The sequence below is a fragment of the Myripristis murdjan genome, chromosome 5 (assembly GCF_902150065.1).
Source record: "Myripristis murdjan chromosome 5, fMyrMur1.1, whole genome shotgun sequence".
NCBI lineage: Eukaryota > Metazoa > Chordata > Actinopteri > Holocentriformes > Holocentridae > Myripristis > Myripristis murdjan.
This window is the reverse complement of record NC_043984.1, coordinates 14,306,189-14,321,150: the sequence shown is the minus strand read 5'-3', so window position 1 is coordinate 14,321,150 and position 14,962 is coordinate 14,306,189. Positions and strand designations below refer to the sequence as shown.

The 14,962-nt window shown below is 42.1% G+C and overlaps 1 protein-coding gene across 2 annotated transcripts in view; it reads left to right on the top strand.

Moving 5' to 3' along the window:
- vgll4b (vestigial-like family member 4b) overlaps positions 1-14,962 on the top strand; it is a 39,850-nt gene that overhangs the window by 8,889 nt on the left and 15,999 nt on the right. The window contains exons 1-2 of one of the 2 annotated variants that reach the window (XM_030051374.1): positions 7,131-7,523; positions 13,597-13,834. In XM_030051374.1, coding sequence (XP_029907234.1) covers positions 7,442-7,523; positions 13,597-13,834 — 320 coding nt within the window. In that variant the 5' untranslated portion in view covers positions 7,131-7,441. Of the gene's footprint in view, positions 1-7,130; positions 7,524-13,596; positions 13,835-14,962 lie in introns of those variants that run through there. The other variant, XM_030051376.1, reaches the window with a different exon arrangement.

Below are 14,962 nucleotides of genomic sequence, written 5' to 3'. Positions count from 1 at the left end.
TTTCCATTCAGGGACAGACATAGCCTACCTTAAATAACAGCCTCAGTCCTAGGCTCATTGCTCCAATACTGCTGGGCCTTTGCATTTTCATGAAGTTGGGGCGTTTTAGGCTGAAAATGTTTAAGAACTCCATGGCCCATGTAGTCATCCCCTCTCATAAAATGCCATGCTCACTGCAAGCTTGTCCCATAGCAGCTCTGCTGACTTAGAGAGGGAACTTTTTCTCAGAGCTATGCAGGCCACATGCTTCACATTCCTCTCTTTTTGATAGCACTTACCATAGTTACTCAGATGAAATAGGCTCACACTATATGTATGTATGTATAGATAGATAGATAGATATTGTTGTCATAATGTGGGTCTCATAAAAAAAATGCTGCTACATCACTGAGAACATTGTGTCTCATCAGTTGAGCAAGTTGAATTGACTCCTGGGTAGCACATTCCGCAAAAAAACAGTTTAGATGTTTAGATTGCATTTCGGCATATTTCAGGTTTATATAAACACACACTGAAAGAACCCTTGTTTATGTCTTGGCTTAGCACGCCACATGGGGATATCCACTGAAGTGCACTCTCTTCTAATTTTATCAAGCACTTCAGAGTGTGACCTCTGACGGGGAATTAGTTAAGCCTTTGATACTGTTGATGAAAACAGTAGATCTTGATCTTGTCAAGGGGACCTCATCCTAGTTAGTGATTCTTTCTCTCTTTAAAATAGGAATGAAACAGTTGGTCGATAACAATGACCGCTACCTTGATGGTGTGTGTGAAATTCCCGTCTCAGGAAAGTATGTATTGTATGTGTGATAAGGTTATGTTGACGACATCTGAGTGTGCCAGGGCTGCTGTCCAAGCACACAAGCAAAGCATGAGTGGTAGTGGCACCGAGCCCACTGTCTGACACAGGAACCAGTCCTGGGCAATAAAAGGTGCATGCCTTGGGTTTGTTTGCTACCAGCTAATGGTTAGCATGGCAAGAATGGTGCCATAGGTCCAGCTGGCTGATAGGAGCAGCCATTTGTTTTCCATCGAAAGAAATGTAGTTCTGTTTTGTATTTCAAATCCTTGAGATGTTCTTTATTTAGCTCACCAAACACTTGAGTTGCCACAACCTCAAAATTTGTATGTAAATTGCAAGGAAAAGCAAGCAGCCCAGCCTAATTACCAGATTCATGTGTGTTGTCTGAACTTTTTTGAAAGGCTCAGCAGTCTTCTCTGTACTTTCCAGCCTTGGAAAAAGCACGACATCGCCGTGCACAAGATAACACCGAGCTCATCTCTTACAAATCTGCAACCATATGGGATGGCCGAGTCCCAACCTGATGCTCCGAGCAGATGATTTGCGCCTCATCCTCAGATTTGAGTTGCGTTCCAGTCAGTTGCATACCAGTAATAACACGGATGCCTAACCTACATCACTCAGCTCAGAATGTGAGGATATGGCCACTGTCTGCCCCAATTCTGGTTTGCTTAATTTATGTTGCAAACACAATTTGGCAGGCAAGCTGGAATGGGCCGTAGAGGGTTGCAAGAGAGAGACTAGTTTGGAGGAGAGTTGTAGAAAGAGAAAAGAAGGAAGGATTGTGGTTGAAAGAGCATTTATAGGCAGAAGCACAGAAAAAGAAAGATTTGGAAGCAAGAAGAGGATGAAGATGGCAACTTAGGGTTCATATTCCATAATCAGAGAATTTTTTTTTTTAATCAAACCAATGCAGATGACATGAGAGAGGAAGATGCCGGAAAGATGGCAAGACAAAAGGGGTTGAGAGCATAACGGCTCAAAGGAGTGAGGCAGCAAGCTCAGTTTCGAGGGGAAGAGATGATACAAAATGTGAGGATTAGAGCAACAGATAATAAATCCAGCTACGAGTTTGAGGTCACGGCTGAGTGAGAACACTTTGCACTGACTGTAGCTGAGTTATCTTGTCTCTTGTCACTGCAAGTTGTATAACACTACACAGTTACTTCTGCAGGACCACAATGAGAATTGATAATGTTACATGAGAGATTCAGGTCCATGAACACTGTCAAAGGAGGATCAGCAGATATTGTCTGGCCTGCACAAAACTCAAACTGTGTCATGGCAGAGGAGTAGCATTATGGCATATTTCAAAATGAATTAGCCTTTAAACAGAAAACTCATCCACACAAACCAATAAATGGTAGTATTAAAACTGTCGTGAAGGGATACATCAGCATTTCCTTTTAGCAATTACCTTCTCTGCATAATCTGCATCAACAAAAACCTCCCCCTTGAGTCAAAAATGTCCTCGTGAACAAAAGGTGAAATTTGTTCTGCAAAATATAGATATCCAATGGCATTATACTTCAAATCGTGAACATAAAAATACTCCGAAACAAGGACTTGCATGGAAAAATTCATCTGAGAACATAAGTGTGAGATCAGTGCTCTGTGTTAAAACACACTGTGTGTTAAACACAACCTTGGATTTGTAAAATTCGGTTTGGGTGGGTTTTCACTTTTCACCATCTGGCATGCACACAAACACACACACACACACACACACACACATGAATACAAAGGTGGGAACCCACATAGCTTCACATCCACAGAATCACCTGTTGTTCTCATTGTCCTGGTGGAGCAACCTGATATTTCCTCTTGTGCGAGTGAATGTTGAATGTCCTTTCACAGCAAACACACCCAGGCACCTTCTGTAATGGTGTCCTGTTGCAGTTGTGTAATGTTGCCTCTGAATGCTTAGTAATGTGATGTAAACGTCTCTGTAGAAAACTGAGCTTCTGTTTGCTCCCTGGTGGCAGACGACAGACGCAGGGATTCTGGCAGATCCTTTGCCGAATAACAGAAGGAACCATGCAGATTTGTGTTCAGCGTTTGTGGAAAGTTTTAATAGTTTTATATGTAGATGGGAGCCACCATAACTTGAAACACAGATGTGTACAAACATCTAATAACCTCTTATTGCCCCAAAATGTATGCACAAACACTGACAGTAAATATCAGAGGAGAAAATTATCTTCAGTCGATTATGTCACAGTATAAACAAAGCCAGCGGCGAGGTTACAGTATTTCAACAGAAGGCCCATAAAATAATCAAGGATTCACCTTTGAACCGTCTCGGCCTGGGATTCAAATCAAGAAATCTGTCTCTCATCCTGGCACCCAGGGTCATTAAAATTATGCAGTTGCTCTTATCATGTGAGCATCTACAAATCATAGGCACATGACAGATTTCAGGTGATGATATATACGGTTTGAGAAACTGTACATCAAATAGTTTTCATTCTCTGCCTGAATAAAGAAAGAATAATCAATCTTGTTTGTAGAAAGGTGAAAAAGAAGTTTAGCTTGTGGCTGAAATGCTTTCCTATGACTACATTTTTGCTGCCTTTGTTATCTATTCTCTATTAAGTACAACATAAAGGTCACTGAAGGAGATTTGAAAATAACTGGAGGTGAAAAAGAAGGAAGGAATAAGGAAAAAAGGGATGGTTACAGGCAAAAGAAGGCAAGATTTTTTTAGACTGTCTTCATCCGTTTCCCTCGCTGTCATCCTTGTTTGTATCACAACACTGCAGCGTGTTAATAAAGCATTAGGATGAATCAGCACCTGGCCTGTGTTTTTGTTGTTGTCCAGACACACCCACTCTCCTGAGGAGCCCAGACCTGCCCCGAGCAGCACACAGCCCTAAAGACATCGAGCAGGTTTGGTAGTGCCTTGTGTAGATAGATGAGATAAATAGATACATGAGCAGGAAGCAGCCAAATAATAACAGGTAAGAGGGAAAAGGGGTTGCTATTCCACAGAAGTTTGGCAGAATTTCACAGCTAATTATGGTGATGGGTTTTATCATTTCAGAATTTGTTGGAACAAGGGCGATGCCATAGCCTGCTTTTTTCCTGGCTCCTGTTGCCCCCAGGTCATCAGCCTGCACAGCGCTCTCTTTACTCCTGACTCAGGAAAGCGAGGAGAAAGGTTAGCACCCCAGTAGGCCATGTTATGTGTAACAACTTGTCCCTATGGAGAAAAGAGGTGGAATTTTACCAACTTGTTGTATAACCATTAATCACCTTTGTGGACTTACTCAATCTCAGAACATGCCAGGCTAGAACAAAGAAACCTTGTCAAAAACCTGGTTGCCCTTTTTAAGTTCATTTTAAATTAAGTGTATTGTGATGATGTAGAGCTAAATGTCAAGATAGGCACAACCATTGCAAAGACATAATAATAATGATAATACATTTTATCTGTATATTGCTTTTCTTGTTACTCATACACTTTACAATAAAAGGAGATAAAGTCACATGATATAAACAATGACCAAACAATAAAACAATGAAATAATAAATGGTTTGTATGGTGCATAAACTAGCTTTCTAATAGGCTCCCTGCACCTGCTATCCCGATGTTAGTCAAAGTAAATATAGCAATATACTGTATGTATTATCAAGTGCACATTTCACCGGCCTGATGAACTTTCATTTGCGATTCCATATGTTCCTCTCTGTTGTTTGTAGTCGATCAGACACTATATAATATAGTCACGGTCTGGAGACCATCAGTTACTGTGTGCGTGTGTGTGTGCATGCGTGCATGAATAGATGCACTGTGCTTGCCAACTGAACCAACTTAGCTTTCCAGCATTACGATGTTGTAGTTTACGCCAACACAATATATCTTCATAGTTCGTGACACGGAGCATTCCATATCTTTTTATTTAAGCTTCCAGCAATTCAGTTCTAACTTCCTGGTGCTGCTTTTTGTTGCTAACCTTGCCAGAGAGCAAGCATAAGTGGGGCAATAATCTGGCAACAACTTTTAGCTTCAGACTTTTATGGTGACAACTTCTTTTCTTCTGTCCAAGCACAGCCTTTGGTTTAAGCCCATGGTGCGATGATTGGCTGTAAGCAGAAGCACCAGCTGTAGTAGTAGCAGCAGTAGCAGCGTGAATGGGCTCTCTGTTTGAACTCAGCCTTGCAGTCACAGTGTATGAAACTGGAGACAATGGCTCTCCAATGAGACAAGAGCCATGTTCCTTAGTGCTGAGCCACTGGAGAGAGAGAGAGAGAGAGAGAGGAGGGGGCTGTAAGGGTATGAGAAAGAGTTTGTGTGTGCAAGAAAGAATGGGGGAGGTGTTCAGATGTGTGTGTATGTGTTTGTGTGTGAACAAGGGGGCTGTGTGTATGTTTGTGTAGATGCCTGGAGGAAGGGGGGGAGTGGGGCGATCCTCTGTTTGAGTAGAGTCTCCTAATCCAGTTTTGAGTAGTGCTAGAAATTTATGTGCGTGGTAGTTGTAGTGAAGTCCATGTTGTTGAGGTCGAACGGGATCCGGCCTGGTTTATGGCGTTTTTAACCTGCATGCTGAACGGGTTTCACCTTCACTCGCCTCACTTGTCTCTCTGTATCTCTCTTGTTCTTCCATACTCTGCTGTCAAAAACCATGGCAACCCCATCAAATAAGAGAGCACCTGGGATTACATGTTTTAAAAATTCATCCTAGTATTTCATCATAGTATGTTTGTATGTGTGAGTAACGTGAGTGGCATGTGTTGTTTGTGAGTAAAGTAACGCTCCACAGCACTGCCACACCTTGCTCATTATATTCTCAATTTAATACCCTAAGGAAGTTGTTCCATCGCTTTCTCTCCACACACACTCACACAAACACACACACACCCTGTAATGTGATGGTACTGACAAGTCTTGAAACTCTGATTAATCGTTTCTGTCTCAAGCAGATATTATGAAACAGCTCAACACCTCTTTCACTTCCAGTTTATGTGTTGTTGTTTTCCGGCCCTCTTGTTTTTTTTTTTTTTTTTTTTTTTTTTTAATGCTGTTCTGATGACATCCCCCCAAGTTTTCACTGACCTCTCGTTCCAGAGCCTCGTGGGAATTTTAAAGCTGTTTTGTAGTTTTGTGGACATGGGGTCTATGTGAAGGCCTAGATGCTTGTCTGCATTTTTATTGATGGGGGAGATTGTGTGGACGGTTGTAGTATTTGTATTCTAGTCACTAATGAGAAAATGAAGAACCCACCTCCAATTGTTCTACTCACCATTTACTCCATGAGGACTTTGATTGCAGAGGAATTGTTATTATTATTAATAGTAGTATTTTCATGCTTTCGTGGACATAACAGCCAGTCATCTATGATGATGATTCCTGGCCTCCCATCTTTATTCCACTTGTTTCTTGCTCCTGACCCTGTCCAGTTCATATTCTTTATTTTGAGAACAAATCCTTGCTGTAGCCAAACTCAGACAGCAGGGGGCAGGAGAGAACCACAGTGAAATAGAGAGCGGCTCACTGGATGATAACTTTGTATCCATTACCATCAGCAGTGAAAGTTTTTTCCCCCCTCCAGCCACTTTGTTTTAGTATAGTTCTGTTTTATTCTGTTCTTGTCCACCATGAGAAGGAGAGAGTTCAGATGTTGTTCTGGGTACATACAAGACAACTACATATTAACAGGATGTCCCTACTATCAATTAGAATATATTTTATAAGTAGAGGACCATAAAGGCCTTTGTACTTTATTTATTTTCCTCCATTATTTCCTGTCTCAGATTTGATCTAATTCTTTAATCCTCTTTTCTACCCTCCTCTTTCTTCAGACACGATGTCAGATACACGAACTCAGTAGTCTTTAACATTTTTTGAACATATACTGCCACTTTAATATCCCTATAATAGTCATAGCAGGACTTATAGGATGTAGCTGGGATCCTACTTTGAGTTTATATTGACCTTATCGTGCTTTATAGCATTTTTTAAATGTCCTTTGCTATTAATTCTGTATCATACTTAATGTGTTTAATGTGTATTTGTGATATTTATCACACTTTATAATATTTGTTACTCTCCTGTGGTATCAGTGCAGTATTCCTGAGCCGATTAAACTGTTGTTTTGATATTTTAAATAGTATTCCTCCGCAATTTACTACTGGATTGCTGTAGTTCTTTTTGGTGAGGGTCTGTGTGTGTCTGTGGCTGCCCCCGCCCCTCTCTGCCGCTCTGGATGTGTTTGGGGAGGCTGATCTTGCGCGTAAAACATCCCTGTTATTTGAGGCGCTCCAGGGATTTAGTGAGCATGCCCAGTGCGACTCTCCCAGCAACAGAGGAAACCACTGGTGCAGCATAGGAGTCATACCAAGCATAGCCTGCGTGTCAGTGCAGTCGACTTACAGCTGGCTGTGAGGAGAACTGACGCTACTCCTTTTTCTTTTTGTCACCACGACACCGCTTACCTGACTCCCACAAGTTCTCTCAAGCCATTAGTACAGCCACGGACATTAATTTTCGATCTCTGGGTGGGTTTTTAAAAGGGGGTTTCTTGAAAACAAAAGTTAGAGGCTGGGCCTTTGGCTTTTTGACCGTCGGTTGAGAGGAGGGGGGAAAAAGCTGGCTTTTTTTCTTTCTTTTTTTTTTTTTTTTTTTGTAAATCCCGATAAATGCTTCTAACGAAAATGGACCTGTTGAACTACCAGTACCTGGACAAAATGAACAACAACATCGGCATTCTCTGCTACGAAGGTAAGTTGAGGGGTTTGAGGCTGTGTACGGGTGTTATTGTGGTTGTTTTTTGCGACATTGAAGGCAGCAGTGTCGATAACGCTGGAGCGACGCTGGAGTAACATTGTTGACATGGTCGAAGTTTTACCGACCGCTGAAGTTACTTCGCAGAGGAAATAACTACAGATAGGGTTGACGAATTTACTAAGTTAAAGCGAAAACTAATCACACTGTCTTGTATAAGCCTCGTGTCGAAGGTTTCTGCCTTTCAAAAGTCGCTTTATGCACTTTTCCAAGTAGCGCGTAGGCTTTATTTTGATTTTTTTTTAAAAAATGTATCTGTCGGGATCATTTATCGAGCGCTGTTGTCCTAACCTCTGGATGAGTGGGACCGTGTTAATAAGCCTGGCTTATGTTTTTCTGTCCTGTTATTGACTAGGCCTCAAAGAGAGGGCTCTTAATGACTGAGATCAAAGGCTGAATAAGAGTCTGTAAGCCATGTGTGAATTTCAGCGCTCTCCTCCTATGCTCCAGGTTGATCCCTGGGGGCTGACTCACTCTGAATTACTCTTTGCACAGTTATTCTGATTCTTGGCTCTGTTGTGGCTATGCATCACGCACATCGGCCTTCCCTGCTTTTTATATGTGTGTTATAATTGTTCGCATTTGAATCACATTATGGCAAAGGTTCAAGTCTGACTTTGATATCTATTGTGGCTGGCAATGGATGCATACTTTAATTTGTTATCCAGTTGCATTAGGCATTCTTTGTCATTTAACTTTGTCAGGGTCTTCTCTTCCTCTTGCCTTGGGCTAGAAGTTATTTCTGGCATCAGCAGCATTGGATCTCATGTTATGTCATGAATGCACAGAGCTGGAGCTTCCATGTTATACGTTTAGCATGTTAGCAAGGAGGCTGACTAACTTTGAAATGGTGAAGTCTCCTCTCCTCTCCTCTCCTCTGCTGTTGTAAGTGCTCACATGTCAGCGGCTGTAATATGAGACAGTCTGTCTGGGAGCTAAATACATGTTCCCTCCTCTGTCCTGTCCATGGCTTCTATAGCAGCATGCAGAATCAACTTCAGCACTGACCACTTCTTAAAAAAAAAAAAAAATTAATAATAATGATAATAATAATTCACAATTTAGCCCGCAGCTTCCTAATGGTTCCCCAGAGAAAACAAAACAGGAGATTCTCATTTCTGTCTTTCTCACCCTGCAGAAAATAGGCTGATATATAAAGAAGTTAGGAAAATAGCTAAGCACGGTGCTGATGAGAAGAAGGTGTCCTCTCCATCCTCGGTGGATTCAAAACACAGAAGTTGCAGCAGCACAAAAATGCATACATCCATGTGTCAAACTAGATGCAACAAGTAGTTTGCTGCCTCTCTCCATCTCCATCTCGTTCCTCCCTCTCTGCCACCCATCACCCAGTTTCCCACTGCTACTGTACCAGAATTAGCAGCTCCTCTCCAAATGGCTCCATGTAATGGACTGGTAATAGCACTCCTATTTATACAGTGCTACTGAAACCCTTTTTGCAGGGTTGTACAACAAGAGACAGAGAGTGTTTCAGAGATTATTATTATGATTTTTTACAGCAAAATGTTTAAAAGGGGGGGAAATCATTGAAGGGCCCTCTAAAACCTTTTTAGGCAGTTGGCCAAGCGTAGTTTTATGGAGCAGGTAGAGGGAGATGAATTGTATTAACATGACAAACACAGAGATGACTTTTACTGAAACTACTCTTTAAGTGGCAGAACTATAGGATGCTTTTTTTAGTGGTTCAAAGTGTAATTATGTGTGGGCTCCATCAACATAATTTTTAATGGTTTGTGAAAAAGCATGTTGCTGGAATTCCTGGTTGGTTAACAGCAGGTACGATTTTAGCTCTAGGTATATTATTTTCATGTTTAGGGGGATTTTGTGCACAAAATTGCCATCTCTGTGAAATTCCACTTTCCTCTTAAAGCTCAGCCTCCTGATGGTGTAGCAGACAAGACAGGTTACTCTCTGTAACCACTTTCACCCCCACTGTCCTGGGACCCCCTCTTTCACTGGCTGTGTCCTTAGCTCTCCTTCTGTCCAACACAATAAAGAAAAATCCTGAAATGCTCCCTGCCTTATACTTTCTTTCTTTTTTTTTTTTTTTTTTTAAACATACATAACTCTGTTTATGTCCCTCTGGGTGTCTTTTTCACATGAGGATTTGGACACAATGGTTTGTTTCTATCTCTAGAAGCACATTTCCACAAGATTGGGCCATCTGTTTGTTTTCTCTGCTCCGTTTTTAGCTGACCACGCTAAAATCTGACGCCCTTGTGTGCCTGACAATAAGAACAAAGATTGATAAGGGAACAGGAAAGGGCCAATCAATGAAAAGCGGGCGGGAAAGAGCCCTTCAGTGTGGAACTACGTTGAGTCAGGAGTGGGCTGATGGGAGAGTCGTGATTCTGTGAGTTTTTATTCTATGCATCAGCAATTGCGCAGAGTGAAAGACAAACAAGCACTATCTATCCATCTATCTATCTGGCTGTGTTTGGATACTCTGAGACAGCTTTGGATCCAGAAAAGTCACACACACATTAACTTTTTACTTCTGCAGTTCTTGATATATAGATTGATTATTTGTGAATTATAGTTAGAATTATGAGGAAAAGCAGTTATGCAGCAATTATGAGGGCAGGCTTAGTTTGTGGCAAGAGAGGCCGTCATTCAAACTGGACGCTGTGGTTTAAAGCCCTATGTATTATTGATCATGCAAGTCCACTGATTTGTTTATCAGTAGAGGCGAGTAGCCTGTTTACACAGCATTGTATCTGTGTGTTTGGTTTGCTGTTTATTTAGACTCGGAGTGGTGGCATGGTAACTTTGGGGAACTGGTACTCATACAGTAAATGGCTCACTGTGCTCACCTCCCACCCCCAACACACAAACCACCACCACCACTATCTTCTGGTTCTGACCTACCCACTAAAAGTGGAGTCAGATGTTTTTAGCTCCCTCTCTCCCTGCCTCTCTGTCCCCCTCACTCCAGCTCTTCCCTTTCTCTCTCTAAGCCGCTATCAGTTGTAAGCTAGGCAGTCAGGGGAACAGGGGAATGCTGACTGTCTCTTTTCGCTGCCGAGCGGGAGACAAAAAAAACACAGCCTGCCGTGGAAAGGTTGAAAACCTCCTCAAAGCCGTGCACTTTTGTCAGCCTCGCTCACTTTCTCTCTGTGTGTTCTCTGTCAGAGATCAGATCAATTCGACATCCGGTTTAAAGGTCCAGCTCACAAAGGCAAAAACCCTGTTGGAGTATTTTTTTTTTCTTTTGGACTGTTGTGTCTTCTTTTGAGTATTTAAAGAATAAAGGCACCATGCACTTTAAAAATAAAGACACCCTATGGGCCAAGTTCAGGTTACTGAGGAACGCGTGCCAAAAATAATCACTTTGCTGCTTTGCAAAGAGAGAGAGGGAAAGAGAGAGGGAGAGAGAGAGGGCGAACGAGAGAGAGAGGGGGAGACATGCCTGGACTCATCTTTTTTAAAGTGTCTGAAGGGGCAGATCAGGGGAGGGGGGGAGAGGGAAATGGAGAGATAGAGAGGTTCACCTCCGTTTGTAATCCGATCTCATCCTGATTTCAAACTGTTTGAAGTTCTGTCAAGAGAAATAGGCTTTGATCATGTGGACCTAATGAACTGAGAAAGGGGGAGAGGGACAGAGAGGAGTTTTAGTTCTGTGTAATAGCCGTCCTTCCAGTGATTATCTATCTGCTGGTTTACTGGCAAAAAATCCCTTAAGAAACCGTGAAATCTAACTTTTTTTTATAGACAGTAGTCCTCATGTATTGAACAAATATTAATAGACATGTATATGTTGCACTGTAAGCAAATAGAGGCTATAATTCAGTGAACTTTCAAGCATGTAGCGTTATGTCTTGTACAAGTATGAGTGCTTATCGAGCTTTACAACCCTGTTTATTTGCTGATACTGAATGGCAGCAAGTACAGTTGTGACTGCACTAAAATGAGTCTGTCTGTTGATTTCAGGGTAAACTGCACAGGAGGTGACGTTAAAGCTGAGAGGGTCTTGTGTAAATTGTTTCTGTCCGTCACCATGGCTTCTTTAATTTTATTCTCCTGCCTATTTTGATCATCTCTTTTCACTTCTGTAGTGTAAAGATAGGCATCATAGTATTCAGATACTTCACAAACACCGGGAACATTTTTTATTTATTTTATACCACAATGCGTCCCAGTGTTAAAGCTGTTGAATATTGAGGGTCTGGTAAGGTAGAAGAAGCAGATCTTATGCAGTGAGTTGTTGGAAATTACATGTTAATTTATGATTCTGCTCAGTTCTGCTGTCTTGCGGGGAATAGACCGGCAGTAGTTGAGTCTTTATAGCCAAATAGCTTATTTGTTTGCAGAGGGACACACACATGTACACACATGGATACACCCCTTGTTGAGCACTTCACTCCTGAACCTCTGATAAGCCATTACGTGCCCTGGATCCTGATTGGACAGTTGGGTGTCACAGTCTCTTCTTTTATTGCTATCCCTCTGTCCTGCCAAAAACAATGATGTCATCCTTGTTGCCATGGTGCATAGTGGGGCGAGCAGGAACATGCCACAGGAAGGGAGAGAGGGGAGGGGCCGACAGCCCTGTTCAGGAGGCCATGCTAAAACTAAACACACAGTACTTACATAGGCAGACGCTGCTGCCTTTTCAGTGTGTATGAATGTATGTGTGGGCTACACTCTTCTGAATAGTGTAATGAATCAATGATTTGTTTTCTCACTCATTCTTGTCCTTTGGCTCAGATAAAATTTAGCATAGCAAGTTCAAAAAACACGTGTGTGTGTGTGTTTGTTGTAAAGTTCCATGTTGTTATGTGAAACATGCAGTAAACCATGTAATTCATACCCTGTAGATAAATTAGATTTCCTGTATTAACTGTAAGTAATTTAATTTGGAACAACAGCAGAATAAGCTTTTAACAATATAACAGCACAAATTATTTTTATTTTGTTTTATTTTTATACCCTGCAGTGCTAATTCAGCATTAACACAAAATCATTTACCCAAATATAATCAACACTGCAGTTTATTGTGGTTGGGATTTGGGTATGCAAAACAATGTGAAAGTATGTGGAAGTATGCCAGTGGTGTTGCAGTCTAGCAGCTTTAGTGAGTGTTTTTGTCTGAGAGTATGGTAGGAGCTGCAGTGTCGGGCAAACATTTTGTTTGGGAAAAGTCAGACGGACAGACAAGGCTGAAGCAGTGGAAAGTCCCCGTGCTGAGGCAGAGCCAGTGGTAGTTTTCCTGATTCTCTCTCTCTCTCTCCCCTCTGTTACTCCCACTCACTGACTGCTCTGTAGGCCTTCTGTACCAGGACAGGGTTGGAGGGGGAGAGAGAGAGAGAGAGAGTTATACAGTCACCACACACACACACATACACACACACACACACATATGCAGGACCCATCCACAACTATTTCCTCCTAAACATCCCTAACCAGATACTCCTCAGGCTCATGCCAGAGGTTAATGCCTCACTCAGCAAACTGTATACATCAACACCATCCAAAATGTGAGCTAAAACACCACCACCACCACCCAGTACAGTACACTGTCATAAAGTAGCTTTTGTGGTCAGCTTGTTTAAAGTGGCAATAAAACTGTTGCCCTGTGCTTTAGACTACTGTAATCTCAACTAATTACCATAATTCACATTTATGGGTGGGCTCCCTGGGGGAAGTGCAGGCACACAAGTGGACAGCAGCGACTTAGCTGTCACTTCCTAAATGTTTGCAATTCCCAAAATGTTTAATTTTTTTCCATCGCTATAATAACACTGGTGTTCAGCTGTGGTGATACACCGCCGCTTCACTTTGGAGGAGATGCTGGTTTACCCTCTTTCCCCTTTCAGAGTTGGTGTAAATATGGAGTTTACCTAAATGTTGTGTGTCTGGTTAATGACGATCAGCCTTGAATGGACTGTTGTACCAGAGTTTTACTGTTTTCCTTTAATTTAGCTCAAGTTCAGCATTATTAATAATCACTCTCTCCTCTGCATTCTCTGCCATGTCTCTTTATGTTCCTCAGGTGAGGCGGCTTTGAGGGCGGACCCCAGACTCCAGTCCCTGTCCCTGTCCTCCTCTTCCTCCTCCTCGTCCTCCTCCTCCTCATCGTCATCCTCCTCTTCTTCCTCCATCTCCAGCCACAGGACGGGCCCTCCTCCCATCAGCCCCACCAAGAGGAAGCTGAGTGGGGACCAGGGGGACAGTGACATGGACGACAATGAGCATGTGGCAAAAATGAGCCGGCTGTTTGCTGCACAGCTGTAAGTACACATATTGATATCGGCCGATATCAACTTTAAAAAGCAATTTCAATATTGGTATTTTTAGTGTCGATACTTGGCTAATTGTGAAAATTAGTACCATGTTAGTAAAACTAACATTGTCTTCTGTTTGCAAAAGACTTAATTATCTTAAAACAGGAGTGAATTAAAGGCTGAACCAGCGTTGTCCCTGTTCTTACATAAATGCCTATCAGTAATAGTACTGGCCATAGATCTTCTCACAGCAGCTAGTTTGACATGAAATAGTGTAAACTCAGGTGTTACTGTTGACATGAGTTAAAGTTCTGTGCCATGTAGATCTAACAGAGCCAGGGTCCTGGTGTTGTGCATTGCCTTAATAAATAAATAAATAAATTAGTTGTTTTTACTTTGTTATTTCATTTCAAAATGACTGCTGGGAAAAGGGTCTATTATGGTTGGAAAAATATCAAATATCAACCTCAAGAAATGTGTCATGCCATCAATAATTACTCTTGATGACATAAACACATTACAAATAAAATTTCTGTGATTGTCAGCTATATAGATCATTAAACTACCTAAACCTAATATATAGGCTGTAAACATTATATATAAAAGCAAACATGCACACTCAACTCTCACTATAAATATGCATTGGGTGTGTACATATATTTCTGTCAGTATTGTATATGTGGGATCCTCTGTTGGTGAAGTAGCACTCAGGCAGGCCTTGTCAGAAGGCCCTGTATGGACTCCAGTGTGCCGTGCCGGGTTTAGCTGGCTCCACAGTGCTCTCCTTACAGCTGCCACGCTCCGGAAGCTTGGAAACAAGACTGCCGAGCAGCAGGATTGCTCACAGCTCCAACATTCCCACATTCCCACTTCCACAGATTCCAGAGATTCTGGAGCGTTGATTGGCGGTGCAGGGCTGCAGGGGCCAGTAGCAGTGGAGTCAGCACTCGCTCACACACTCTCTCTCTCTCTCGCTCTCTCTCTCTCTCCCTCTCACTCTCCCTCTCCCTCTCTCTCTCTCTCTCTCTCTCTCCATCTGACTGAGCCGGTCATGGGACTCTAGCCATGGCTATTTATTGCGTGAGGGAGTCAAAGAGGTGTTAGGTAGAGCTGTGCATTTTTGCATGCATACTA